Source organism: Centropristis striata, chromosome 5 (assembly GCF_030273125.1).
Source record: "Centropristis striata isolate RG_2023a ecotype Rhode Island chromosome 5, C.striata_1.0, whole genome shotgun sequence".
NCBI classification, from domain to species: domain Eukaryota; kingdom Metazoa; phylum Chordata; class Actinopteri; order Perciformes; family Serranidae; genus Centropristis; species Centropristis striata.
This window is the reverse complement of record NC_081521.1, coordinates 22,909,288-22,936,104: the sequence shown is the minus strand read 5'-3', so window position 1 is coordinate 22,936,104 and position 26,817 is coordinate 22,909,288. Positions and strand designations below refer to the sequence as shown.

Here is a 26,817-nt window from a genome sequence, read left to right as displayed (position 1 = left end):
GACTGAACAAAAGTAGTATTTTCCTCTGTAGATAGACATTAAGAGGAACAAAAAGGCACTGTCTTACCCTTATTTGACTTTGATGAAGTCTTTCTCCACCAGCATAAGGCCTTATCTGAAGAAATTAAGGACTGCAGGAAGCACTTTCTCATCTTTGACCTGTTTGAGTTAAACTAAATTACGGAGAAAAAAGGCAAATTAACGTTCCACTGTTTAAAATATCTTTAATGGTTCAGTTGGTATAGGATTTGGAAGCATTAAGTCAAGACATGGTCAGCAGCCATACAATAAAACCAACTAATCAATGTCGACTGAAAGGAAAATAAAATATAAAAGCAAAAAAAAAAAAAAAGAACAATTAGGCAACATCATGTCATCACAGTAAAAAGATACATCGATCCTAGTCAAACTCAACAGCATGCTGAAACACACACACACACACACACACACACACACACACACACACACACACACACACACACACACACACACACACACACACACACACACACACACACACACACACACACACACACACACACACACACACACACACACACACACACACACACACACACACACACACACACACACACACACACACACACACACACACACACACACACACACACACACACACACACACACACACACACACACACACACACACACACACACACACACACACACACACACACACACCTTGAACAAAGGCTGCAGAACAACCTGATAGGTAAAATGTACAGTAAGACGCCTTTTAGAGAGAGAGAAAAAAACAATGCATAGACAAATAAAGAATGTTTTAAAACAAAAGTAAACATAAAAAGACAAATGTCTTTGTCATAGGCGACAGCATGATAGATCTGATGATTGCTGAGGACATTCAAATAGAAGTTATTGCCAACAACAAAAAATGGATAACACTTTACCCATACAAAAAAAAAGATTTTTTTTTTTTCTGAAACATTTTAAAAGAGCTAGTAGCTTCCACAAACGTCAAGAATGTACAAACAATGGTCAACGTGCCAAGGCTTCAAAGATCCTCGGCTCCACTTGAATGAACATTATAAACCACGAGGAAGACATGCTTGGCTTCAAAACATTACGTTACAATTATTTTTAAGTTATACAAGTTAACAAACTGTACTTAAAACACATTAAATATTGAGCATGTCACTAGAAAAACATGTCGATTGTTAACAAATATTCCGTTGAGCTATTCCAGTTGAGTCAATTAACACAGATTTTTTTTTGAAGGAATAAAAACATGATTACAAAGTTTTTTTTTTATCCGCTGAACCAAACATAGAATCTCTGCCCTAAATATCAAAATGTATTTTTTGCAAATATCCCATTGATAATAGTGCAAGAGATACAGTACAGTCAGAAATAGCACACAGCTCTTATGTTTGGCTTCACGTGTTTAGCTACAGGTAGTTAAAAATTAGAGTTTGTGTGATTTTAGTGTGAACAAAGAGGCTCTGCTGATGACAGTAAACTATCTACTGGTTCTCCATCTTTAACAATGTGTTCGAGGAAGTCAATTCAATAAACAATAAATTACAACAACAGCTCGTCTCTTATCAATTTTCTTAAATCATTATGTTAATTTTATCTTACAGATAAAAAAACAACAAAAAATACAATTGGCACAATCAATTCATTATTGTATTTTTCCAACTATCTGTACAATAAAAAAAAGGTTCACAATAACCCAAAACCAGTGTTTGTTTGGGGAGGATGTGTACATCTGTGTTTCATGTGATTATGTCTGCTAGTGTCTTTAATTCTTTTGCTTTCCCTTTAGGAGAAAAGCATTGTTGCACTCTCAACAGCCTATGGTTCAAAATAAAGCAGCAGAAGAACAAAAGGGGCCTCATTTATGAAAGTGTGTGCATTTCATTCATTGAGCAGAAAATGTCGCCTCACCTTAATGCAGTTTTTCATTTACACATCGATCACGTCACTGGCCTCGTCATTCTGCCCTGTTAACTCCGGTAATTAAACATGAATGATTAACGACAGGCATGTTGAGAGTGTTAATATGCACATCAATCAGCATGTCATTCTAATATTTGTACGTGGACAAAAGGTCAGACTGCAAATCACCAAAGAGGATTTGGCTTATGCGTCCGTTCGGACATTTTCGCACCAACAGTTCATTTGCTCTGGGCTGAATCAGTGATGAGTTTGTAATCTTGGCCATGCAAAACATACCAGAAGAATGCAGAACGCACTTTGAGAAAATGTTTTGAAATACTATACTGCTTCAAAATTTGCAAGAAAGACGTGCTTGGTTCATTCTTCGTCAACCTACTACGGCTCCTACTTAAGCTGACTGGGTTCCCCAGAATGCTAAGCACACATGGATAGAGGAGCCATTTAGCTCAAACTTGCAAAGTACAGCTGGTAGTGGGTCAGACTGAGGTTTGATCACTTTCCCACCACAAACTAAGTTTGTTTGGACTGGACCAAGATCAGATGCGGTTGTTTATGTCTGCACCTGAGTGTTATTACTTTGTTCACACCTGCTCAAACGAACTGCACCAAGGGGAAAATGAGCCAGAGTAACCGAACTAAAAACCACACAGTTTTGTGTGTTTACTGATAGACAATTAGCAGGATTCTTTACAAGAGACACGCAGCGTGATCGAAAACTCAAATGATTCTTTTTGTATTTTTTTTTTTAATATAAAGCTTGATTCCAAATAACTATGTTGTAGCTGCAAGTTGGTAAAGAAAAAGAGCCAGAGGTCACTGCACTTGATGAGTGTCTGGGTTCCACAACTGACTTACTGCCGCAAGCTAATTAAAGTTAAATTAATTGTCTGAGAAGAGTAATTAAAGGCATACTATGCAGGAATTGTTGCTATCTGTTTGTAAGCACAACATTAAACTCTGCCCCTCCTTCCAGACTCAACAAAAGTGAAAGTAAAACTTCAGCTTCATCTTCATTTTGGAACATGCTTTGTCTACTGGCTATATTTGAGATTTTATGGCGCCTTGTTTGCTATAATTGTAGCCTCATGACCAAAGGGTTACACCCAGAAATGTCCTGAACACAGCTTAATGAAAAAAAAAAGAGAAAATAGAGATAGAGGGCAGAGTCTCTGCAGATACAGACACCGCCACGCACTTCTAGTGATAATTGAAATGATTTTTTTGTTTGAGTCTAGTCTAGTTGATTTTTTTAAAGGATGACCTGCATAGTGTGCCTTTCATACATTGCAGGTTCCAGTAGATTCGTAAGAAACAGCTGCGTTGGAGATGGCGTTCCCATTTTTCACACAAAATGTTTATAAATGAGGCCGCTTTGTGTGACAGAATACAAAAGCCTTTAAAACACAATAGCTAAATCAAAAACAATTTGAACCCCATTAGGGTAAGCAGAAATAATTAAAAATCTCTCCCCTAACACGACCAGTCCTCAAACTCGCTGCTTGACCAAAACTATATTTCTCTTTGCTTCAATCAGTTGCTGACCGGTCACTTCCTCCGGTGACCACAGCAGATATAACATGTAACACTGCCTAAAGTCTCAACACAAACAACATAATACAAAACAAAACCAACCCACCCACAAAAAAATACATTTGATATTCATCCACACAATCTGTGAGTGTTTTCACTGACTGCCTTGTTGCAGAGGCTTCAACCCACAGTGAAGCACTTGAGTGCATCTCAGGTTACGGTGTGCCAGCTTGTATGAGGAGGAGTCGGGGATGGAGGAGGCTGGGGGGGAGAGATCGAGGCAGCCACCTCTTGGCGTCTCTTCCCCTCCTCTTCTGTCCCTCCCGGGTGCCCCTCCTCTCCTGAGCTCATCAGTGTCGTGTTTGTGGAGTTTGGGTTGTTGTGGATCACGTGCGGGGCGGGATGGGGGCTGGGAGGGATGCAGTGGGGCGGAATGGGGGGGCCCAGGGTCACTGTCGCCGATCCTCCGTCTCTGACCGTGAGAACGCCATCACCACGTCCTCTGCACCTGGGAACCGACAGCAGAATGACAGGTTAGAACACAGAAATATCGCCCCAACATTTTCTTCTGCAACATCAACAATGCAACAATAACAACATGAATGGGCAGACTTGGAAACAAGGACAATCTAATTTATATATTTATTTTTTTATTTAATTTTATGTTGTTGTCCATTTACTATGGATGCCAAAATCATCAATTCATAATATAAACCAAACATCCAGAAATGTTGAATATGTGCGTTCATATCGACTGAAGACATTATTTATTTCCAGTTGATTCACTAATTGTGTCTGCTGAGTTTATCAGTTTGGGATTTTGACAAATGAGGTGTTAATGTCTCGGAGAAAATGTTTTTTTATTTATTTAACCTTTATGATCAACTAGAAATGTCTCATCTCGTCAATACTAGCTGTGACCAAAAGAAATTGAAGGAAACAATGGTGGTCTAAAAATGTTTTTCCTGACTGTATGCCTAAATAAACCAAAACTGGGAGTGAAATGCTCAAAGTTCCAAAACAGCTGGTCCAAATGAGCGAACGAAAGATAAATGAACCAAATTATTACAGTGATAAAAACACACAAAAAGAGACTAGTGCTCAGAAATATCCATAGAAGTCTGACATCAGGTGCTAAAATACTTCTCAAGTAATACACTGGAATCAGATTTAGCGTGGCAAGGGCTTTGTTTTTGGTATGGAGTGAGTCACTTAGAAAAGGGCACAGCAGCCTCATCCAAAAGTGTTTGGGGCGTTTGTTGCGCTGCAACAACCTCAACTAATGCCATTCAGTGTGATCATCTACAGTCATGGAAAAAATTATTAGACCATTGTTTTCTTCAATTTCTTGTTCATTTTAATACCTGGTACAACTAACGGGACATTTGTTTTGACAAATATAATGATAACAACAAAAATAGTTCATAAGAGTATAATTTAAGAGCTGATATCTAGCCATTTTCCATGGTTTTCTTGATAAAAACCAAAATCATTAACAAGAAAACCATGGAAAATGGCTCGATATCAGCTCTTAAATTAAACTCTTGAGATCCCAGTAACTTTTTAACATGTTTTGACCTGCAATCGGATCACCCAAATGGATTTTATGGGAGAATATGAATTTTTCTATAGGTCATTGGATCCTCTCAGTATCCTGTAAATCCTGTCAGATGGGACTATAAAGCTTAGAGGAAATATTCCGCCATGAAAATCCTTTTTTGGTGCATGCAGGTAATATCTTCTATTGCCATGTTAACCTGTTGTGAGAAACTACTGCCTGCCATCACAGCGGCCTGACGGTAGATACTGTAACACATTGAGTGGCCTGCTGACAGCAACATCCTGCTCTGCCATGATAACACCTAGATCTGACGCCTCAGTGCCACTCAATCTCCTCCGCTGCTGCAACTCAGGCTGTGAGGCACAAGACTGCCTGTGAGTAAACAATCCTAGATTCCAGCTGATTACATTAACCTCGCTAAGCTGTGGAAGAAGAATCAATGGGCCCACAGAAAAGAGACTGAACTGATCTATAGCACACAAGGTCTGATTTCTTTCTTTTCCTTTTGTGCCGCTTTCACTTTTACCAAGTTAATGAGGACAAACCGATAATTACTCCCTCGTATGGGTTGAGTCAACTAATGGGTCCTCACAGCTACACAATAAGACTTTGTCAGCTGGCTTTTGTTCAACTAGAAATCACTCAGTCTGTTGCCAACGTTTCATCAAGTCATTTGGGCCTGCCCACACCTGCTGAGACAGTTCTTCTCTCATAAATGACTATACATCTTCCCATTCGATTTGAGTAAGATTACATAAAACACACAAAGCTCTTTCAGTGCCTCATATATCTAACTGTTCTTTCAAATAGGCCTCATTTTTTGGCATGGACAAGTTTCGATTTAAGGAATGAAAATGAAGGGAGAGAGAGCTAAAACGCTTCTGCTGGATCAAGTAGGAAAGCATTAAAATCCCTCTTGCACCGTCATGCTTGGCAGCCTGGTGAAATGCATTTGCTTCTCGGAAATGGAAGTAAATTGACCATAAAGTACGTACAGCAACATTCCTAGACTCCTTGAACCCTTAATCAAAAACACTTCTCCTAAAAGACGAGGGGGGCAATTGACAACTAGGTGCCATAGCCTTCAGTAAGCATGATTATGCGTTGAAAATAAAAACATTTGACAAGCTACGATCACATAAATATGATTAACACCGAGTTCCACACTTTTGCAGACAGCTGAGAGGATTTCATACAGCACCTCATGCGAGCCTGCTATAAAAAAAATAAAAAAAACCTCTTCACCACCACCCTCAAGTGCTTGTTAGATTTAATTATTGTGGAGATATGAAAGTAGGCCAGGGACTGTGTGAACCTCCACATGTATTTGGCACAAAGGGCGGACCCTCATCATCAGACAGCACAGACCCTCCAAACACTGAATTTTGAGTTTGGTTTGGCTAGATCTTCGGGGAACAAAATATGCATGTTTCTATGCTGCATTCAGGTCGTCACAAGCTTAATAAGATCGAGACTTTTGGGGGAGGGTACATTTTCATTGGCCTACAAAATAAGGTTATGGCAAAGAAGAAACTAGAGAGAGAGAGAGAAATTAAAAAAATATTGCCCTAGACAGGCTGTTTGACTTCAGTTAATAATATAAATCTCATCTGCTTTGAGACAGCACGCAGGGATAATAATGCTTGAACAAGAGAGACAATTATGTAATGCCACACAATAGGAAATAGGTCTGAGCTACACTACTGCTGAATAGCACTGCTGTTCAAGATGATGTTTGGTTGCAGTAACACCCATTTATCACAATAAATGCCAGTCTGAATCATTCTGTGGCTGTGTGAAGGGGTTCACCCTTGTGTAACGGGCAGTTCAGAGGAAGGACGCTGATGTCAGACACTGTGCAACTTGAGCTCAGTGACCAGCAGAAAATGCTCTCAAAATACATCCACAGAGCCAAGTGGATGGCTGGCTATATCTGTTTTTACTTTGCCTCAGAGTCATGTGTGGACCTCGCCCTGCCACAAATACACATACAATACACACTCGCACAATAATAAGCTCCAGCCAACATGATGGAGACATCAGGTCCCTCAAAGCTGTTGCCTAGCGACAGATAAAAATCGGACTGCATCAGTGGATGGCATTCTGCTGCCAATGAGCAAACAGCTTCCAGTTTGTTAGGATGCAGCTCCGTCTCCGGCTGTTCTCTGTCCCCTCCCTCTGCTGTTGGGAATGCACGATCAAAATGCGTTTTTTCTAGCAGTAATAATAATAATTTTTCTATAGGTTGAGCAACTGAAAATCTGGGTGACTGATCAGTTGTTTAAGTTATTTCTCACACAGAAATGTCTGAAAAGTTATCATTGAGTTTCTGTTGGTCAAAACAACAAACAAAAAACATCAAGCTATTTGAAACACCTTGGGATATTTTCTGAATGGCACTTTCTGAATAGTTACTGACATTTCAGGCCGGTGGTGAGTCTGTGTCCTTCGGGAAAAGTCGTCTGATGTGTTTATTTATAGCCTCAGAGACCTGGGTGTCGATTGGTAAACAGTGCACTCAAGGAGGAATACTACCAAATCTCACCACTGATGCAGAAAGGAAAAGAACTGAGTAGCTTATTTTTCACTATTATCATCAAGTGAGTTCTTATTTTCATCTTATTTTACAATATTTATTCCATCTCCTTTTTATGTTCATCCTTTCTGTTTATGCCATGTTATGTCCAACACTTTGTACTGCATTTCTTTTATGAAAGATGCTATACAAATAATGTTTATTACTCTAATAATAGTTTATTTATCACTTATCATTAAAAAAAAAATGAATTCATGAATAATGTTTATTTTCAGCTCTAGAGTTACCTAACCAAAAGCAACAAAAAGCAGCTAAAATAATTCACAAGCAAACAAAGTCTTTCTTCACCCTTCAGGGAGACTATAAATCAAATATGTGGTTGAGAAGAGGTAGCTTGAAATTACCTAAAAACACACAAAGTTACAGTGAAACCTCTATGGATAAGAAAGCTGTGAAATGAACCCAAAGGGAGTTTGTTTGAAGTTAAAGGCACCGTACTGCATCCCTGCAGTCTGAATAAGCAGAAAAGAAGCTGTATGATGACTCGAGTGCGAGTTATAAGTCGGAGCAGCAACATCATCTGAGGTCACGATCTGTGCGGGGTCAGCTGAGAGGATAAAGACACAAGATCCTCCCCAATGAAAACGACAGCAGGGCTGGGTTAAAAAGCATCACTCACTCACTCTCACTCTCACTCTCACTCTCACTCTCACTCACACACACACACACACACACACACACACACAATAGGGAAGTGTGTGTGTGTGGTCATGTCAACAAATACAGCGGGTCTGCTTTTACACAGTGCGTTTAAGGAATTATCTGCTATTACAGAGTAATACAACTGCACACAATTAACAAATTATTCAAGTATAAAGTCCCTTCACTTCATAAATGTCTTCAACTCTCTCCTATGTAATTATTCTGGGTTGTGAGTATTTGAGGGACATGTAATTTCTGACCTCTATAACTGCTACTACCGCTCGATTGATATTTTGATGGTATTTTTTGCCAATTTGGCCAGGTTGCTGTTTCACAAGTAATAATGCTTTTCCATTGACTTCCTGGGTAATTAAAGACTAAAAATAAAGAGAATCTGTGAACTGGATTTGTCTGTTGTAATGAGACTTAGCACAATATTTATCATAATATGACAATAAATACAAGTGACAAAAAAGATGGCAACATCATCAATTCAATTCTGTGTTTTGTAGAGTAATTGTGCTATAACTGTGTTATACTGCACAGAAGACATGTTTGAGTTCTCCCTACTTCTAGTCATGATTGTTTCTGTAGAGGTACATATCTTATATATTGCAGTCAAAAAACAAGGCCATAGTAACAGAAGGGGTTCAAAGGATTAACATTTGTCCATACAACCACAGACTTAGTAACATAATCGGGATAGAGATGAACAGGGCAAGAAGAGAAAATCAAGCCTGTTTGTTTCAGTGAGTCAGATCTACGTGGCACTTCATAAGTCTGAGTCTGTGGCTCTGATTCATGCTGCAGTGACGAACGGGATAAAGTAAGAATCAATACCACTCTGGCCTGGCCCGAGTCGCCAAAGGCAGGCCTTACTCTGTGTCACACCTCTTTCACTTGAAAAGGTGAGTTTAAGGATTGCGTTATACCAGGATTGTTCCACAAAAAAAGAAAGAAAGACAGAAGATTGTGTATTGACAGTACACAGCTGCAGTTCCATTTAAAAAAGAGGCCATATTTGTGTAAGAAGAGGATGAGGCTGACGGAGAGAGAGATTGGAATATCACACTCTGGCTGTGTAATTAGCACTCCAGCTTGCCTCCAGGCCCCCTAATGACACCTGCTCCAATCTACCGATGCAGCAGTACGTTGCAGCAACACCAAAGCCCACAGGGAACCGTAGCTTTCCTGGGACAACTGAAGTTGCTATGGCAACCCCATCCTTGTCTACCGTCTTTTGTTGAGGCCTTCAGACATCCTTCTGGGGAGGAGTAAACTTTACGCGTCAAATCAGACAAGATAACAAGTCCTGAGAAAGGGGGATTTATGTGTGGCTCTGAGAAACTGTATTGTTTAAAGTGACATGATGTCAGTCACAAAGAGAAAGTTAACGGCTGAAGAACAACAGCATGACTGTAAAGACAAAACCTCTGTACTTCCCATATTATGCTGTAAAACTCTGCACCACAGAGTGACAGTATTCTTTCTTTAGTATTACCCAAAATGGAGCAATTTGTACTGAAACAGAGCCCCAAAAGCAGGCCTCATTTGATGAGTTTACAATTCATTTCCAACCACAATAACAGTGTTTATACATAGCATGCAAACTCCTGCTCACCCACCGTTCTGTTTGTCTGCACCGCCAAAACGCCGCTACATCAATATATTTCAACAAGGAGCTGAATGAGGAAAAAAGCTCCACAGCCTTTGGCAGAGAATTCCTCTTTGGCCTGATTAAAATTGCAAAACAAAAATTATGTATTTGCATGTATGGTAATCAGCCAATTAAAACTATCTGAAATGCAAATTCAGTGACCCATAGACTTAAAAGAAATATGAGCGGCAACCCCTGAGTTGGTTTTCTCGTTTCTTAGTAGGAACCAGAATAATCTTTGACGGCTGAGCGTGGGAGGGAGTGATTCAGGGTTTGAGGAACATCTCCAATCTGTCCGATTAAATGTGATGAAGGATGACAACATCTCTGAATGGATTAGGCTGCAACACCTACAAATTTGTTTTCTTATCAGAATATGCTAAACCTGACAACAGCAATGATGTTATCAGTTTGTCACATTAGCTTTTGCTTCTGTCAAACCTACATTTCTATTTAACATGTCCTGCTACAACCTGGCCTTGACTGAGAGTAATCAATATCTGAGTGCGTCTCCACAGCAGCATAGTGCCCTCGGCGCCCTCTAAGCAAGCCGCCATTCAATTGATGAGGCCATGTATGAAATGTGACACTATTGCTGCATGCTGAGACTCCTTGAACATCCTGCATCAGCATGTACAAACTGTGCTCCATTTCACACAACTGGATAAAAATCTCTTTGGTTGGAGCCAACTGACCTCCGGTAGCGGATTCAGTGCTAATAGCCAAAATGCTTTTCCATTTTAACAATTTGTATTGTATAAAGGGGTGTTAAAAGATTCTATAAAGCTTTAAAGTAGCAGACTAAACGGTACTGTTTGACAAGCTGAAAGGGGTGAGTCATCCACTCTCAATTACTATTCTCAAAACAGCACGTTGAACAGCAATGATGCGAAACAGTGCTTTTTGTTACAAAACCAATATTATGCCATTTCTATGATAAGCATGTGCAAGAAAGGAGGTTGGCTTTTGAACACAATGTAGTAGGGGGAACGGTGGCGCAGTTGGTAGTGCTCTCATGCTTTACTGTGTGGAGTTTGTACGTTCTCCCCTTGTCCCCTGAGGTTCCCCTTACAGGGACCTCTCACAAAAACATGCATTGATCCTGGTCCTGATCCCTCTGGTCGGTCGGGGCGCCTAATGGGAGGGAGAGGAACCGGTGGGAATAACGTGATCCTCCCACACGCTACGTCCTACCGGGGAAACTCCCCCTGTCAGGTGACAAGAAGCGGCCCGCTAACTGTCATGTATCGGATGAAGCATGAGCCCAGTTCAGGGCTCTTCCCAGGCTGACAGAGACGAGGTAGTGCCCAGGATCATGATATAGGCAATTGGGTGAAAATTAAATGGGTTACAAAAATCGTGGGATGAAAAAAAAAGCACAAAAAAAAGCTATGTAGTTACAGCTTAAACTAGACATTTTTTAATAAGTTTTTATTCAGAACCGGAACAGGACGACATTATTCTTTGAAACTGGCTTTCTCAGAACACAGTGGGACAAAACAATTCATCGCTCTCCACTGACTTTGTATTTTGTGAAGGTGCCTCCCTGTCAATTCTGTCTGCTAGTAAACAACAGAAAGATGCCTAAAGCTGCTGTGTGGTGGGATACGCCACCAACAGGGTAAAGAACCCACAACTATGTTTTCATAAGCTGCTGAATTTAAAAGTCTTAAATAAGACTAAAGTGGATACAGGCACTTATTGTAAGTTGCTTTGGACAAAAATGTCAGCTAAGTGACATGTAATGTAATGTAATGTAATGACTATATTTCTGTAAGTTAAACTAAGCCATTTTGAAAGTATGGATTTGGATAAATCAGAAAGCTATGCAGTATTATGTTTGCAAGCACCTTAGCATAGCTTATATTAGCTTGGAGACAGCTAACGTCTCTTCCTCTCTAAAAGACATAAGGTGCAATAACAACCCTTTGAGATGCCTGAATCTAACGTTTGTCGCTCGTTACAGGTATTTTGTTCAGGCATTTTACCTTTTTCTATATTGTGTAGCCCATTGTTTTGGCTGTTAATTGTTAGGAAAATATTCTTCAATTCTGCTACTTGTACAGAAAGCAATGAAAACTGACTAACACTACTTGGTGTGAGGCATAATGGTGGAACAGATTAATCAATGATAAGAGATCACACACAGACAAACAACCTTTGGCTGAAAATCTGCTGGCCGTATACAGCAGCGATCTGTCTGGCTGCTGCACTGTGTGATGGTAAACTGGGACAGACAGTACTACTGCTGCACACAGAAGGATGAGGGAAAAGGTCTGCTGTCATTATAATGAAGTAAGAACAGAGTGAACCACAGAGAGTACAGCCTGATTCAACTCCACACTAATGTCTAGTACAATGAACACATTGTAATTCAATCAACGTGAATGTCTTTTTTCCAGAACGTTTAACTGTAAATCACACAATTACCTATATTTGGAACAAATAAAATCTCCCTTTGTAATATTTCACAGTGGTAATTTTTTGTTTGAAGTCTATGCTTCTGTAAAATTACCATTTAAGATGCACAATGACTGTGCAAGTTGCTAGGCAATAAAAGCATTTCCTTTCATCCATTTTCCCCCTATTACTAGGTGTAAATGAGATCAAATAGTGGACTTCCCTCTTCAAACCACCTCAAAAGGAGCCTGAATGTGCTGATACCTACAAACTGCTGTCCTTCAGCGTTGAATATTTAAAAGTGATTAACTCTGAGCTATCTGCATGATGCCTAATCACAGACTTTGGGTAAGACGCAGACCACAAATTATTTACTGGCACACCAAGGAGGTGGCAGGCTGCCAAATTACACTAAATGGGTCTATTTTTGTGATGTATAATGCATACTCGGAGCAACTTTCACCAGTCATAGACGTCCATAATTAATGAGGCTCTTTCATGCAGTATCGACAGCACAGAGACACGGAGTCCCGTATCTACTAAAGGGCACTGAGACAACGACCGAGGGTATGTCGCACAAACTGACAGCTAGTCTCTCGATGTTGAAACAGACAGAAAACATCCTTCATAAATTAACTAGCGCTGTACTGAATATCACTTATTTTTAACATTCAAAGCTTCTATTGATGTTTTAAAATGAAGCTTGTCTCAATATCAATATGCTGAAAAAAATATATATTTTAAATCCTTGAACAAAATCCTCAATAAAATATTTTTGCATATTATATTAAGTGGTTTAGGCAGAATATACCACATTCGAGAAAATCATGTTGTGAACTTAAGATATTATTCCTTTAATCTTTTTTCAATTAATTTGGACTTTTTAGAATTCACTCTCTCGCTCTGACGTTATTGGAAATGCTTGGCATACGCAAGTCAGCAACAATCCTACGCAGCCTCCAGAGCTATGTAATTCTACGAAAAAAAACGATGAATACTCATGTAGCCAAAGCTTTATCTGCAGGTGTGCAGAAATACAGGGTTTAAACAGAATAAACAGGCATGCAAAAAAAGGGAAGGGAAAAAAAGCTGTGCAGTATTTGAATGATGATTTATAATTTGAATGTTGCAGTAGTCAACAATGTAATAACTTACTAATAACGTAGTAACTTTTTGCACATAATGTAGTTAATAATTGGGAGCAGCTATTTCATATTAGCAACAGTTATCTGACACTAGATAGTAAATAAAACTTAAGTATATTAATTATCAGCTCAGCTCAATTTTTTTTTTTTTTTTTTTTACAGCTTATAATGTAATAACCAGAAAATATTTAAAAAACGTAATAATGCGCACAAGGTATTAAGTTATTGCTTTAGAAATTTCAATACATTATTGTTACGTAATTATATTATTGACTTTCAGTACATGAAAAAATCCTATTATTGGCTTTACCACATAAAGAGTAGTTATTAGATTATTGACTGCTACAGATGTCATTCTTATGAATGGAGCTTTGAAGCTTCAAACTATTTGCTACAGCCTTAAAATGAATGACTTCAGATAGCACTTGTGGTGCTGCGCTTTAAGGCTTGTTACCATCCTTTCTATCTGATGCAATGCTTAATGTTCTGCAGCTTGATGAAGAAACACACTGAAATAATGTAATCTTCACTGCCCATGATGCAATGAGCCAAATTAAAATTCTAACGATGCAACACATTTTGCAGAATGAAGCTCGATTTGGACAAAATGTGACAATGCAGTTATAATACCCTGCAGTTTAAAGCAAAGATAATAAAAAAAACACAGGAAGGACAAAAAGTCACTGCGTCTTTTACCTGCTTCCTTAATATCCTTTATAATCATAAACCTAATCCTTGTCCAACACAGAAAATCACATATTTTTGAATTCAAATACACTGATTGTTTCCTTGCAGAGAAAGGACACAGACAAGGAGACATAAGTCCTTATCGTAGGTAAAGTGTCGCAGGCAATTTTCCTGACTTAAAGCGCCCCTGAGGGACCAATATAATAAGCGACAAAGCGAGGCCTAGATCCCAGCAGGTTTACCACAGGAGGACAGCAGGGCTTCTATCACGACTGAGCCTGTAAAGCTGCTGATAAGTCTCCTTACAGAAAACATAAAAATACCCAAAATAAAACATCTGAAACAATTTGATGCTGCTTTCTCAGGTAATGCCTTGCCACACACACCGTTTGGTTTCATCTAGCACCCTCATGTGGTTTGAAAAATGTAGAAACTTTGGAGGGGAAAAAGAAAGATCAACAGCGCCCTCTGGTGCACTGGGAAAGCATGACAATCAAATGGAAGCACAAATTACCCAGTTAACCTCTTGTAACAACCATTATGAACAGTGATTTGCATGATGATATAAACACGTCGATATTTGAACTCTGTCTCTGCTGCTTGTGAGAAGCGGCGGTGAAAGAGGCCGTGCCCTCATGCTGCGGGTGAGTCACTCGGTTCCAGTCAGCCACACTGTTTGCTGTGTGAGTAATCTCACAGTGCCGGTGGGCCGCTGAGTCAGCCTCAGTGCACAGTCGGGGAACCCGTTAGGCCTGTGGGGTTAAGGACTCAAGAGGAGCGGTGTGTGTGTTTGTGTCGAGAGATTTTCCCTTTGTTTTCAGTTTGGGCAAAGTAGCACTTGTGTGACATGTGAAGGTGGTGTTTGTGAGCTGATGTGTTTCGTAAACGCCTTCTATACTTAAACCATCAAACATCTAAATATAAAACTAAATGTCAAGTATTGAACTACATAGAGAAAGGTAAATCACACTTGATAGTGCAATTTTTTTTGGTTTGGACTACTGCACTTATATACTACACACTTTATACGTGTATGTGTGGGTGAATCACAGCCTTACCCTGGTCTATGTTGTGCTGTGGTAGCTGGCTCATCTGACTGTGGACCACACCTGCGTAATTCCGGAGAAAAGCCTCTTCAGTGGGCGTGAGCTGAAAAACAGTAAACAAAGTGACATTTCAAGTTATCGAACAAGAAAGAGCTAAATTTTATCCAGAGGAAGAACTCTGGAAGTCTGACCCCAAGCTATATAGCAGAAATATTGACCCTGCGAACTCAAAAGATTTTCAGGTTTGTCCTTTCTGGCCATTCCATATTTGAGGCTTCAATCTAAATGTGACCTCGCTTTTGCGGTTAGAGAACTTTGGCTTTGGAGCGACCTATGTGAGGAGATGAGGCTTACAGTATTCGTCAACTCTTATAAATCAGTTTTTAAAAACAATTTCTCTAGACTTGTTTTAATGTTTTGTTGTCTTTTTATAGTGTTTTTTGTGCTATCATTGTCTTGATTGCTTTTATTGTTTAATTTGTATTCATTCAAACTAATTTTGTCTTGCTTTTGTTTGGCCTTACTCCCTGCTTCGGCCTTTGCCTGTCAATTTTAGAAACTCTGGTTTTAAAAGGTGCTATGTAAACAAAGCTGTTGTTGTTGTTGTTGACCCAGTTTTAACATGAATTAGTTACCAGGTATTTTTCAGCTCTCCTTTTCTGTTTGGGTACACAACTGTGTCTTCAATCATTTTAAGGCCACATGAATATTAGACTGTTCTCCTCATTTAGGAAGAGAGATTAACCGTTTTTGGAGAAAATGTTATTCTACTGCAGTGCCAACAAACACAAAGTCAGTTTCTCAGTCACTGAAAGTAGAGCATCTTATCACGTTGTCTCTTAGTAACAAGTGTTGCAACTCTGTGGTTGGTAGCTTTGGGGAACACTAGTCTGTTGCCTAGAAACCGACGCCTAATTGTAGAAAAATCTAATTTATAGCAGAAAACCTATAAAAGAAATACTTCTGTTACGAATGGCAGTCAATGATACCTCATTTCAACTATAGGTCTGCTGCAATGACAAATATTTTCTATACATCCATTTAACAATATTACTGTGAGTTGCCCAGATCACAAAATTAAACTAATCAGTTGTCTGGTTTGTGCGCCGTCTGCATAGTGGAACCAGTGGACCGAGTACCTCTGCTGTTCAAAAAGACTAAAGACCAAAAGACCAACCCTTCATAAATAAACATTCACCTCTAAATAGGCTCATCATTTGGAGGGAAAAGTTTGAAGGAGGACAGGTTTACATAATACACTTGCTTCAGAGCTTTAGATTGCTGAGGTTTTTAGTCCTTGAGAGGCTGCAAATGATCTCATTACTGCTCATTTCCTTCACACTGTCATTTAGACAAGAATTCACTACCTGAGCTGAAACACGTCCCTGGAGCTGCTCCCTGCTCTGCCTGGTGCAGGCATACAAAATCAGGTGCATATATTTGCTGAGGGATGTAAGATCTGACAACAAGTGTGTCCTCTCCAGAGATGCATGTTTCCAGACATTGACGAACTGGGAATGTTCAGTCGACTAAGGTGGCCTCCATTAAAACTAAGAATACACTCAGTTTGTTTTAATTAAGTGTACAACTTTATTAAACAAACTCTACTTTGATGGGTTTGAACTTTTTTGTGTAGTTTGGCACCTTATCGAAGTAAAAAAATAAACATTCCTATCGTTAATTTGATTATTTCCATTGTAAATTAGAAAATAGTCTGAGGGCTGCCTGGCACCTCAATGAGGGCCAGATTTGGCCCCTGGGCTGTAAATTGAGCATTACTGATCTTCACTTAAACATAAATATTTAATATGTCTTTATGTTATGCTCTTTTAGCAATACTTCTTTTTCATGGCAGGTCTATAGAGCTTCTCTTTCTACTTCCATCTTACCAATGACACAAACATTTTGACATGAAAATGATAAGTAGAAGAAAAGTTTCAAAGGGGAATATTTCAGGTTGACATTGTCTAAAGATATGTGTGAATTGTATTAAACTTTCACTGTGTGAATCAGATGGACACCAGGCAATGCTAAAATTCTATTTTTGCAGATCATTTTAACTCCGTGAAAATGTGAATACTCAAATTTAAAATGCCATATGATCATATTTTTCACAAGTCGACACACTGCACTTACATTTGATCCCATTTTCTTTAGCATGAGCAGGACCCGCACTTTCTGTTGGATGTACATGTCTTCAGGAGACTTCCCCGGGGCCTCCTCACGGTTCATCCCCCCTGCTCCTGTGGCTCTGGACACACAAACAAATCCATGTTACACAAGACCTGTGAAAAATCACAGCTATGCAAACACGCAGTGTTATTAGAAGTTAAAAATACTGAAACACTGGGTCATTTGAGGCACACTAACTGACAGGCCATAAATGAGTGATACTCCATTAAAAATCTTTTGTTTGTGAACAATGAACCATGAAGGCTGGAAAATCAATGAGCTAAATTAGTCATCTAAGCTACTTTTACTTGTTTTTTTTTTTCTCTTTCTTTTGTATTTTTCTGTGGGGTGGTCTGTACTGAATATAACTCAAACAAAATGTTTTGTTTTTTTAACAGAACATTGATAACCAGTGTATGAGTCCTATAAACTAAGTCAGTGCAGATATGAGGTTCAAGGGATATTTTGGAAGTGGGGTTTTATGAGGTACTTATCCACTGTCAGTGTATGGTACACCCACAGTTTGGAGAAGCAGCAAGGACTACTGGCATCAAAGCCAGCCAATGTATTGCTGTGGACGGGGGCAGCAGCACGACTTATTTTAACGACCTAGAAAAATCTACATCAGTTTAAGTGCACGCTATATTTAGAATATTTTCACAGTTCTGCCTTGTTGTCAGACAGCCTCGTTTACGTTTACGCAGCAGGGAACTGAAGCAGTTTTATATTCTCATCAAAGCCAATGGACTCCTTTGACAAAAAATATAACATCACTTGGCAGGATCAGTAAGTACTTTATTAAGTGACTTCTGTGTTTCAAATGATTAGTTTGAGTTCACAAAGGGAACGTCATGAACGTCAAGGGAAAGTCACACAAGCAAACTGAGGCAGCAGCAGACCAGCAAGTGCTCAGCAAGGCAAAAATCCTATTTATTCCAGAGGAGTATAGTGGCTTTGAAGAGAGTGTAGATGCATAAGCTGGTTCAGTTCCCTGCCAGAAAGGGAGGGTTGATGGGCAAGACAAAAAAATTGGTGAAAATTATTGAAACGGTAGTGGACTCATTAGCTTCTATGTCGGTACTCCTGCCGTTTTTCCAAACTGGGGGCGCGTAGGCCGACGTGTAGGCCGCCATCTACTGTAGGTAATACACTGACTGACTAAGTACCTTGTACAACCCAGCTTCAATAAACCCGAACTATCCCTTCAAGGCTCTTAGAGTCAGCAGCGTTGTGCTGACGCCCGCTGGAGTAGTAATATTATAACAGTGTGACTACATTTTAATTATCAAATTTTTCAAACCTGACTTCTGAGACGTACAGCAGCACTAGGCTGGAACGAGATGTCCCATTATAAGGACAAATAACACAGTCTGGGTGATAAGCACTTCATCCATACAACAGTGGTGGTATTAGAAGTCAGGGGTCTTGTCTCAGTGGAGTCACAGTACAGGTTTGGCACTTCACAGCGTGAATGGCTGTCATTAATATTGCATGGCAGTTTTCACACAGATCTCGCCCCTGCCTGCTCCTTCCATCTCATATTCTCAGTCTAACTAATGACCTATTTTCTCTGTCAGTCTGCAGAGATGCAAAATATAGGCAAAGGGGGAGAGAAAGGGGGAGGGAAAAGAAGGCGATAAAAGGAGCTGCCAAAGCTAATGCGGATGACAGAAAAGGGATAGGTTCCGCTGTGATAGCACACACACATCAAGGTCGGCTGTTGTCGCATTGGATCTCTGTTATAACGCACCAACAAGATGAGGCATACGGCGCAGCTTGATTTCCTGCCTAAATTTGCTAATTGAAATCGCTGAAAAGAAGGAATAATTCACAGAAAAGAGAAAACATAAATCTTTAAAAGGATAAAGCTCTTCTGAAAAATATAAGATTCAATGGAGAGAATATCAGTATGCAAGTCAGGATTTGTTCTCCCCTTAGAATCTTTCATAAAAGCCTACGGGAGCCTCAGTGACTATGATAGTTCTGGCAATTTATTTTGGCCTCTTATCTATACAAAGGACCACTAATGCATGTTGACAGGCTGTTTGATGTGGGGTTATATTTAATTGAGGAGCTGGCTCGCCGTCCCCACTTCCCAGAGCCTGGAGGGGGGAGAAGGATGAATGGGGCACCGTTGGCCATTGGCTGGCGTTTGGGTGCCGCTGTGAGCGTGTGGATTCATCCAGATCAGAGCAGCTGGAGACCATGCTTCTGGCTATAGTCCTTATAATTATAGCAACCTTTGGTGGCTGTTTATTGCAAGCAAATAACACTTGACTTTGTCTTCTTGCCTGCTTTCAGCCACACAAAGTGGTCACAGGACACTGAAGAAGAGTACATTAGGTATTCACTTCCACCTGAGCATCAGGCATAGTTTAATTGGAGAGCCACTGAAGTCTCAAAGCAAGACAGACATTAAAAGATGAGTGGATAGAGAGTGACTGAAGAGAACAGGATTACTTTTACCGCCAAGGTCTTCTCGTCTTGTCTTGTGGATGCTACAACAAACATCCATTAAAATTCAGGTATATTTTAAGACTTGACAACTTAACCATTTTCATGTCTTCTGCTGCACAAAAGGCCAATATATTTCACATTCATCATCTGTATAAATAGGCCTACTGCTTTCATGACTGAAGCATTTCTGGTCCTCTGATGTTTGCGTTTGAAGTTTGAAAAATGGCCATATTTAGTACCATCTCTGCCCAAGCTGATGACTGTTTTCAGGGTTGCAATTTGTATTTTTACCAGCCAGAAAAAAACATTTTATGTTATCCCACTTTCACAGCGATATCTGCTATAAGAACAAACGTAGTGTGCGAAATCCCATAGGGAGAATCTCTACAGGAGGTACAACGTGCAAAATGTAAATGAGGGTGATCAGCGATGTTCTTCCATTGTTGTGTCATGCTTGTGAGTTACTTTTAAAAAAAAGGGCAAAAAGAAAAAAGTCAGATCGCAATCTTTTGTGTATTTCACCACTTCATCTTTGGGCTGGAAAGGGCAGAAAGACTAATTTGTAGATTACTATTTTGGGCAGCAGAGCAGCTACAGAACTGGAATCATTACAGTTCTGGTACTCAGTGAACGGGACGGCAACATGTATACAACAGTGATTAACATTGTGCATATGATTATGTAACTGGTAGTTTCATCCGTGCAATCCTGCTGAACAAACTAGCTTTCCAACCATGTTTATAATTCCAACAATGCGCCAGATGGTACTCGGCTGCCTGGCGTACAAAGCCTCACTGCCACAGCCTTAACCTCTAAATAATGGCTTCCTGTGTATCACTGCTGGATTACAACATTTTAAACACACTGGGTCAAGATGAAGTCCAGTTCAACATTATTTTAAAACCATAAATCACATACTGTATGTCCTTCGTAGGTCATTCATTACCATTAACCGCTTATCCGCATTCGGGTCGCGGGGGCTGGAGCCGATGGTCTAAATATCTGACATTGCTTTTTTAATTGCTTCATTTATATATATATATATATATATATATATATATATATATATACACACACACACACACATATATATACACATATATACAAACACACATTTATATACACACACACATACACTTTGCCAAAAACCTTAAGATTTTCAGCTTGCCAAAGTGCAGGGTGTCTTCTAAAATTTGCTTGTTACATGGTACCTAGACCTTTTCCAAAGATGGATTCAAGCATTTTCAACCTTTTCCAGCAGCTCACAGCTATGGTAAATTACATTACATACATCACATACATTAAGTAGCCAATTCATTATTAGGTACACACATAATGTGAAACACATTTGCAAAAGCAATTAAGCTCTCTCTGATTTATTTTATTTCTTTATCAAAATAAGTGAATTATTCAGTAAGATAGATTATGAAAGTAATGTAAATACAATTTCTGGCAGTTTTGAGCATTGACTCAAAATTCAGGCTCTTTTCAATCCTTGAAAAACACTGCATTAAAAATCAAGTGTTTTCAAGGATTTCCAGCACCCGTAGGAACTCTGTTACATCCTATCAGACTGACCAATATAGTCATCCTAAGAGACTGATATGTTTTTGTGTAATAAGTCTTAATACTTCTTGGAGATGTGTTCTGATTGAACTCTTCTGGGAAGACAATGTTTTCTATTTATAGAGAACAATGTCTAAATTACTTTTGTCACTTTGTCAAACAACCAAATCCATAGAGATCACTGCTGACAGTTAAGGCCTGAGCTGTTTTTTTCTTTCATATCAGTATGATCTGACACATCCATTTAATCATTTTCAATAAGACTGCTTACAAGACAGAAAAATAATTCTTACAAAATAATTGATATGATCAGGATGCAGTGACAAAGAGAGACACAACTCTGCAAAAAAAAAAAAAACTACAAATATTATTGTGGAAAGAAATCTTCATATGTTTAGACTATTGGGGTCATTCTAGCATTATTCTGATGTGCATGCTCTTCTCTGTACCATGTCTTAAATCATCTCAAGGACACAATAAGGATCCTGTCAGAGTCCTTTGTGTGTGTCTGATGTTTGGTTCTGGAGGTGGGCTGGCTCAACACTAATCCCTCGAGGGATGCTCAGCCAGCCTCAGACGCATGCGGCTAATATTCCAGACGTAATCAAAGGCTTTCTTTAATGCTGATCTAGGTCTAATCCCCCCCCCACCCCCCTGCCCATGTTGGGCTCTTGTCAGCGTTGAGCTGAGACATTGAGCCCCTCTAGGCAGCCCTGCTAAACAGCATTGCTGATACTGAACCAAGAAATCTAAAAGAAAAACGCAACAAGATGGCCATCTTCAGATCACCAATCTGAACACGTGGGAGTGGTGGGATGGAATATGTTGTGATGCTGAGGCTTAGGTGCATCATTAATGCGCCCATGTTAACAGTTCTGCTCAATAGCAGTTCAACCTTGTGTCTGTTATGGTATTTTCACCTTTAGATGACACCATTCAAGTATATTCACTATATAAGATGAAGAAGAAGGGTATAGATGTAATATATGTTCTTTGATAAATAATGTTTCTCAGTTGTGCATAAAATCATTCACTGTATATTGAAGTCTGAAAATATGCATGACTGATTTCTGACTTTCTATGACAGATGTCTGGCAGTCTCTCGTATATTAGAGTAACCTGCGTGGCAATACCACTGTCAACAAGGGTCATTTGTTGATATACTATGTTATCACAAGTTAGTCATCATGGGAGTCCCCACGCATACGGCAGGAGACTGAAGATCTGCTGCTGCTGTAGCAGGTTGTAATCAATATCACTATCAATTAGTATGAATGTATTATTCCAAATAAAGATGTTAAAATAAAAGTATACAAAACCAGAGAAAATTAATTAATTGATGTTCCATTGTTTGCATAATAAGCTTCAAACAGACTTGCTGCTGTATTATTAAACACGTTTAACCTAAAATAAAGAAAAGTTTTTCATTTGGGGCACAGATGAATGGATTATAGCCATCAAATGTGTTGTTAAGAGAGAGCTAATGTATAAAAATAATATTGTGATTTAGAATAACTGTTAGCTTCCATGTTTACTCCAAGCACTGCAAAATGTCGTAAAGTGACTGCACATGACTGCAAATGATACATTCAGTAATGCCACTTAATAAATAGAGAGAAGCCTATTCATCGCATGGCCTCTGCATTCCAGATTTCTTATGTACACTTGTGTATCAGTGTCCATTAGAGTCTCTGAGAAACAAAAACTTGGAGATGACTTCCCTCAACCATTTCAACACTGTGACCGGGCCACACAGTGCAGCGTGGATCTGCTGCCAGAGATTACAGTATGCAATGTGATAGGCCTTCACATTTGCTGAGGGTCATGAAGGCCAGTGGCTGCCAGAGTGCACCGGTCCAGTCACACATGGCCGGGTCCACTTGTCAAGCTTGTTATTGGCTCAGGAATCAGCTGTGCACATGACGCACAATGTCTGATTGTTTAAGACATCAAATTCCTCTAGTGAGCAAAAAAACAAGAAACCAACCGCTAAGTTGACTGACAAACTGAGTTAAGTTTTACACGAATGCTGCCTGAACTCTTTAGCACCCCGAGAGGTCACCAGTCTCTACAGACAGCAAAAACGGAGAAGGAAAAATAACTAAGAATTCAATCATGAGCTGCTCCCACATCCCAAGCAAATGTGTGAGAAACTTCAGTAGGCTAGAAGCCTGGTGTGACTGCCAGCTGAGCTGCCAACAACCTGGCCTGGTTCTGCAGAGCAGCTGTGTCACTGCAGGTACACACACGCTCTCCTCTACTTATGGCTAACCCCGTCACGGAACCTAATAAAACAACTACTGAAATTAGGACCGAACAATATTCTCATTCAACACTGCAGTTCAGCAAAATAATCATCAATTTTATTGTTTATCTTGTGACTTTAACTAAACTTGTCACACTGTATAGTAAAGAAAAAAATGGGATGGAACAAATAATTATTTAGATTACCAATTAATCTTTCACATATTAACATTCTTAATCAATTATTTACTTTAAAACATCCAAGTCAAGAACTGAAACGATTAGTTAACTAAGATTTAAAATAGATTGCAATTATTTTCATCAATTGATCGTTAAATTAAACATTTATGCAAAAATTGCCGAAAATGCTTTTTTCACCCCCTCCAATATCCAATATGGAGATTTCCTGCTTTTCTCTGTTTGATTTAATATTAAACTGAATATCCTTGGCTTTTGGGCTGACAAAACAAGACATTTAAAAACAGCGCCTTGGACTTTGACGAACTGGAATGACATTTTTCACTATTTTCTGACATTTTATTGGCCAAACCATTATTCCCAAAAATAATCTTTGATTAATTGATAAGGAAAGAACAGTTAGTTGATCATCAAAATTAACCTGACGGCAATTTTGATAGAGATGAAGGCAGTCCTATCACCCAACAAAACACAGCTTCTACCCATCCAAACTTGCAGTTGACAGAATGAAAACCATCTGACCAGCCATACACCCCGCAGATTGACTCCCTCTGGGTCGGGGCAACCTGGGGTCCTGAAACAGCGAGAGACAGACGGGCAGACACTGCAGAGCAGAAAGGCTCTGGCTTGGACTTGCTGGATGTCTGCATGCTGCCTTTGTGCGAAGCTATCGCCTCACATGTACAGTGCCCACAACAATGGCTACAGTATTTGGGGACAATGGTGATGAACTGGATTGTGAAAACATGATTGATAAGTAGGTCATGTCTTGTTGTCACCACGTGAGGCATGAACTCAAACAATCCTGCTCAACTGTACAGGCTTAGTTCATAGCTGGGTTTCTGGGTGTGCTTAACTGTCCTTTGACTATTTCTGGACCATATTAAGTTGATACTAGCACCTACAGAGAGTGGGTCACAGTCAGCTTCACATGACACATGTATACTGCATGTCCTCGATGGTAAATAAAAAAATTATACACACACACACACACACACACACATTTTGCTTCTTCCAGGCTACAAAAATATCTTGTACATTTGTGAAGCTACTACTGTTCAATTAAGAATATGTAGGAACATTTCAACATGATCTTGCAATGTTACCATGATACCAAATGTTATACAGAGTTTCACAGCCCATGCTATAGAACATAATTAAATCTGGTCTATGATCTCATAAGATCTCAGTCCTCAGGGTCCCTCAAAGGAATTGAAACAGAAGCTGCTGCCTTAAGCTGGTCCCTCGGGGTTGCGACTGCAAGATTTCAAAAGAGTCAACGTCAAGGCAGGGAATAAAATTCTAAAAGTTATATGCTCAATGTGCCTGGAACAAAACAATGAATTGCAAATATAAGGCATAGCATGCACAACAAAGAGTTTGATTATTTAAAAGAGTCAAAAAGACTTGGTGGTCATCTGGAGGCCTCTATGATCTGGACTGGGTATGAAAATCACGAATGAATCCAAGAAGCTCCAGTATCCTTGTTTCACACCACAACAGGCCCCTATGTGGACTGAGCTAATGTTGACAGACTGACAAGTGTGTGCCAAACACAGAGCAAGAGGTTGCGCGATGAACTGGCCGGCCCTCCCAAATTCTGCTTGCAGGCAGCTGATGAGGACCCCTCGGGGCTGAAGCAGAGCCTGAAAAGCACCTGCCCTTACTACGAGGAGGCGAGGGAAGCAAGGGCAGGGGTCCTAATCGCTCTCCAAAACCCATCCAGCTAGGGGAATGTGCAAACTAAGGCGGGCTTGACATACTGTGGTCCATGACCAAGTCTGCAAGTTGCCAGGAGGATTCAGAGCGCTCGCCTGTGGCCAGGCCCTGATACCCACTGGCTGAAGCACTCATCAATGCCCCACAGCCGGCAGGGTGCCAGCTTCACAACTCAAAGGGTTGTCAGCTATCTGACATGTGGGGGAAAGCAGACACTGTAAAAGGCAGCGTGGCACAATACATCCATGGGTGGCATGATCCAAAAATAGAAAAAAACATGAAGGTGTTGCACCAAATGAACACTTGAACAATAATTTTAAAGAAAGTAACCCCATTGTACAGTAGCCTCTGTGGCAGTATTTAAATGTCCTCTAATCCTTTGGATTAGCATTACTTTTGGATGACTGGTAGTTAGGTGTTAATAAGTGGGACAAATTGGTCTAGAATTTGTACTTAACGCTACATGTGGGCGTGGATGATGTACAATAAAGTGTGCTAAATCTCTGTTTTAATGTCGTTATTTCTGAACGCCATAACCGCTGGTAAAGTAAATTAACGTATGCCAGCCGTTCTACGCTCACGTTAGCTGAGATTTTTTAGTTTTTTGTAGTTTTCTTCAAGCTCTGACCGAAAAATTACACGGCGAACAAGCAAGCATGAACGCCAAACCGAACGATAAATTATAACGATATTTTCTTCACCCATCAGGACTGTGAAGGGATCTTGTTATCATGTTGCGGGACGCAGACTGTTCAAAGTGTAGCAGCGCTCATGCTAGCAAGCAGCAAGCCTCCACCGCATTGTCGACATGAATCTTTCTCAATATCCGTCGTGGAAAATACATATGGACGGTAGCCTCAATGAGTGTCTAAGTCGCGTTGATTTTATCCTCACAATTATCTAATTTGTCCTCCCTCTAAACCGCGTTACCTTTGGCAAAGCAGCCAATGCTAACCCTCCAGGCTAGCTCGCTAGCATGGGGAGACAAAAGCCTGAATGAAGTTCCTGTGGGTGCAAACACCATCCAGGTATCGCTGCTGTGAAGGAGTGTGGACGCCGGGAATCACACACACGTATCGTTTAAAAAAAACCTGACAATGTACACCCCGATAAGGAAACGAGACATATGAGCTTACCCCTCCTGGTCCAGCTTTTCTTTCTTCTATGCTCTGTTTGAATGGTGTGTTGTTGTAGGAGGGCGTCCTGTTCCGGGGTCACATCCCTCCAGTCGGCAGAGCTCCGGCGAACTGACTCAA

General features: G+C 39.9%; 1 protein-coding gene across 1 annotated transcript; it reads right to left on the bottom strand.

The window, feature by feature from the left end:
- Positions 1–779: 779 nt before the first annotated feature.
- On the bottom strand, positions 780–26,817 carry ctnnbip1 (catenin, beta interacting protein 1). Its single transcript, XM_059333349.1, has 4 exons — positions 26,698–26,817; positions 17,342–17,456; positions 15,218–15,308; positions 780–3,979 (listed from the first exon to the last, which is right to left on the bottom strand). Exons 2-4 carry the CDS (start codon positions 17,435–17,437, stop codon positions 3,921–3,923), a joined length of 246 nt encoding a protein of 81 aa, XP_059189332.1. The 5' UTR covers positions 17,438–17,456; positions 26,698–26,817; the 3' UTR covers positions 780–3,920.

Bases quoted from the DNA above. Each gene is read 5' to 3' on its own strand.
- ctnnbip1 (XM_059333349.1), bottom strand. From the start codon at position 17,437: ATGAACCGTGAGGAGGCCCCGGGGAAGTCTCCTGAAGACATGTACATC. The intron at 15,309-17,341 runs GTAAGTGCAGTG...ACTGTTTTTCAG, and splicing joins TAAAGAAAATGGGATCAAAT to CTCACGCCCACTGAAGAGGC. The intron at 3,980-15,217 runs GTAAGGCTGTGA...GTCGGTTCCCAG, and splicing joins ACAGCACAACATAGACCAGG to GTGCAGAGGACGTGGTGATG.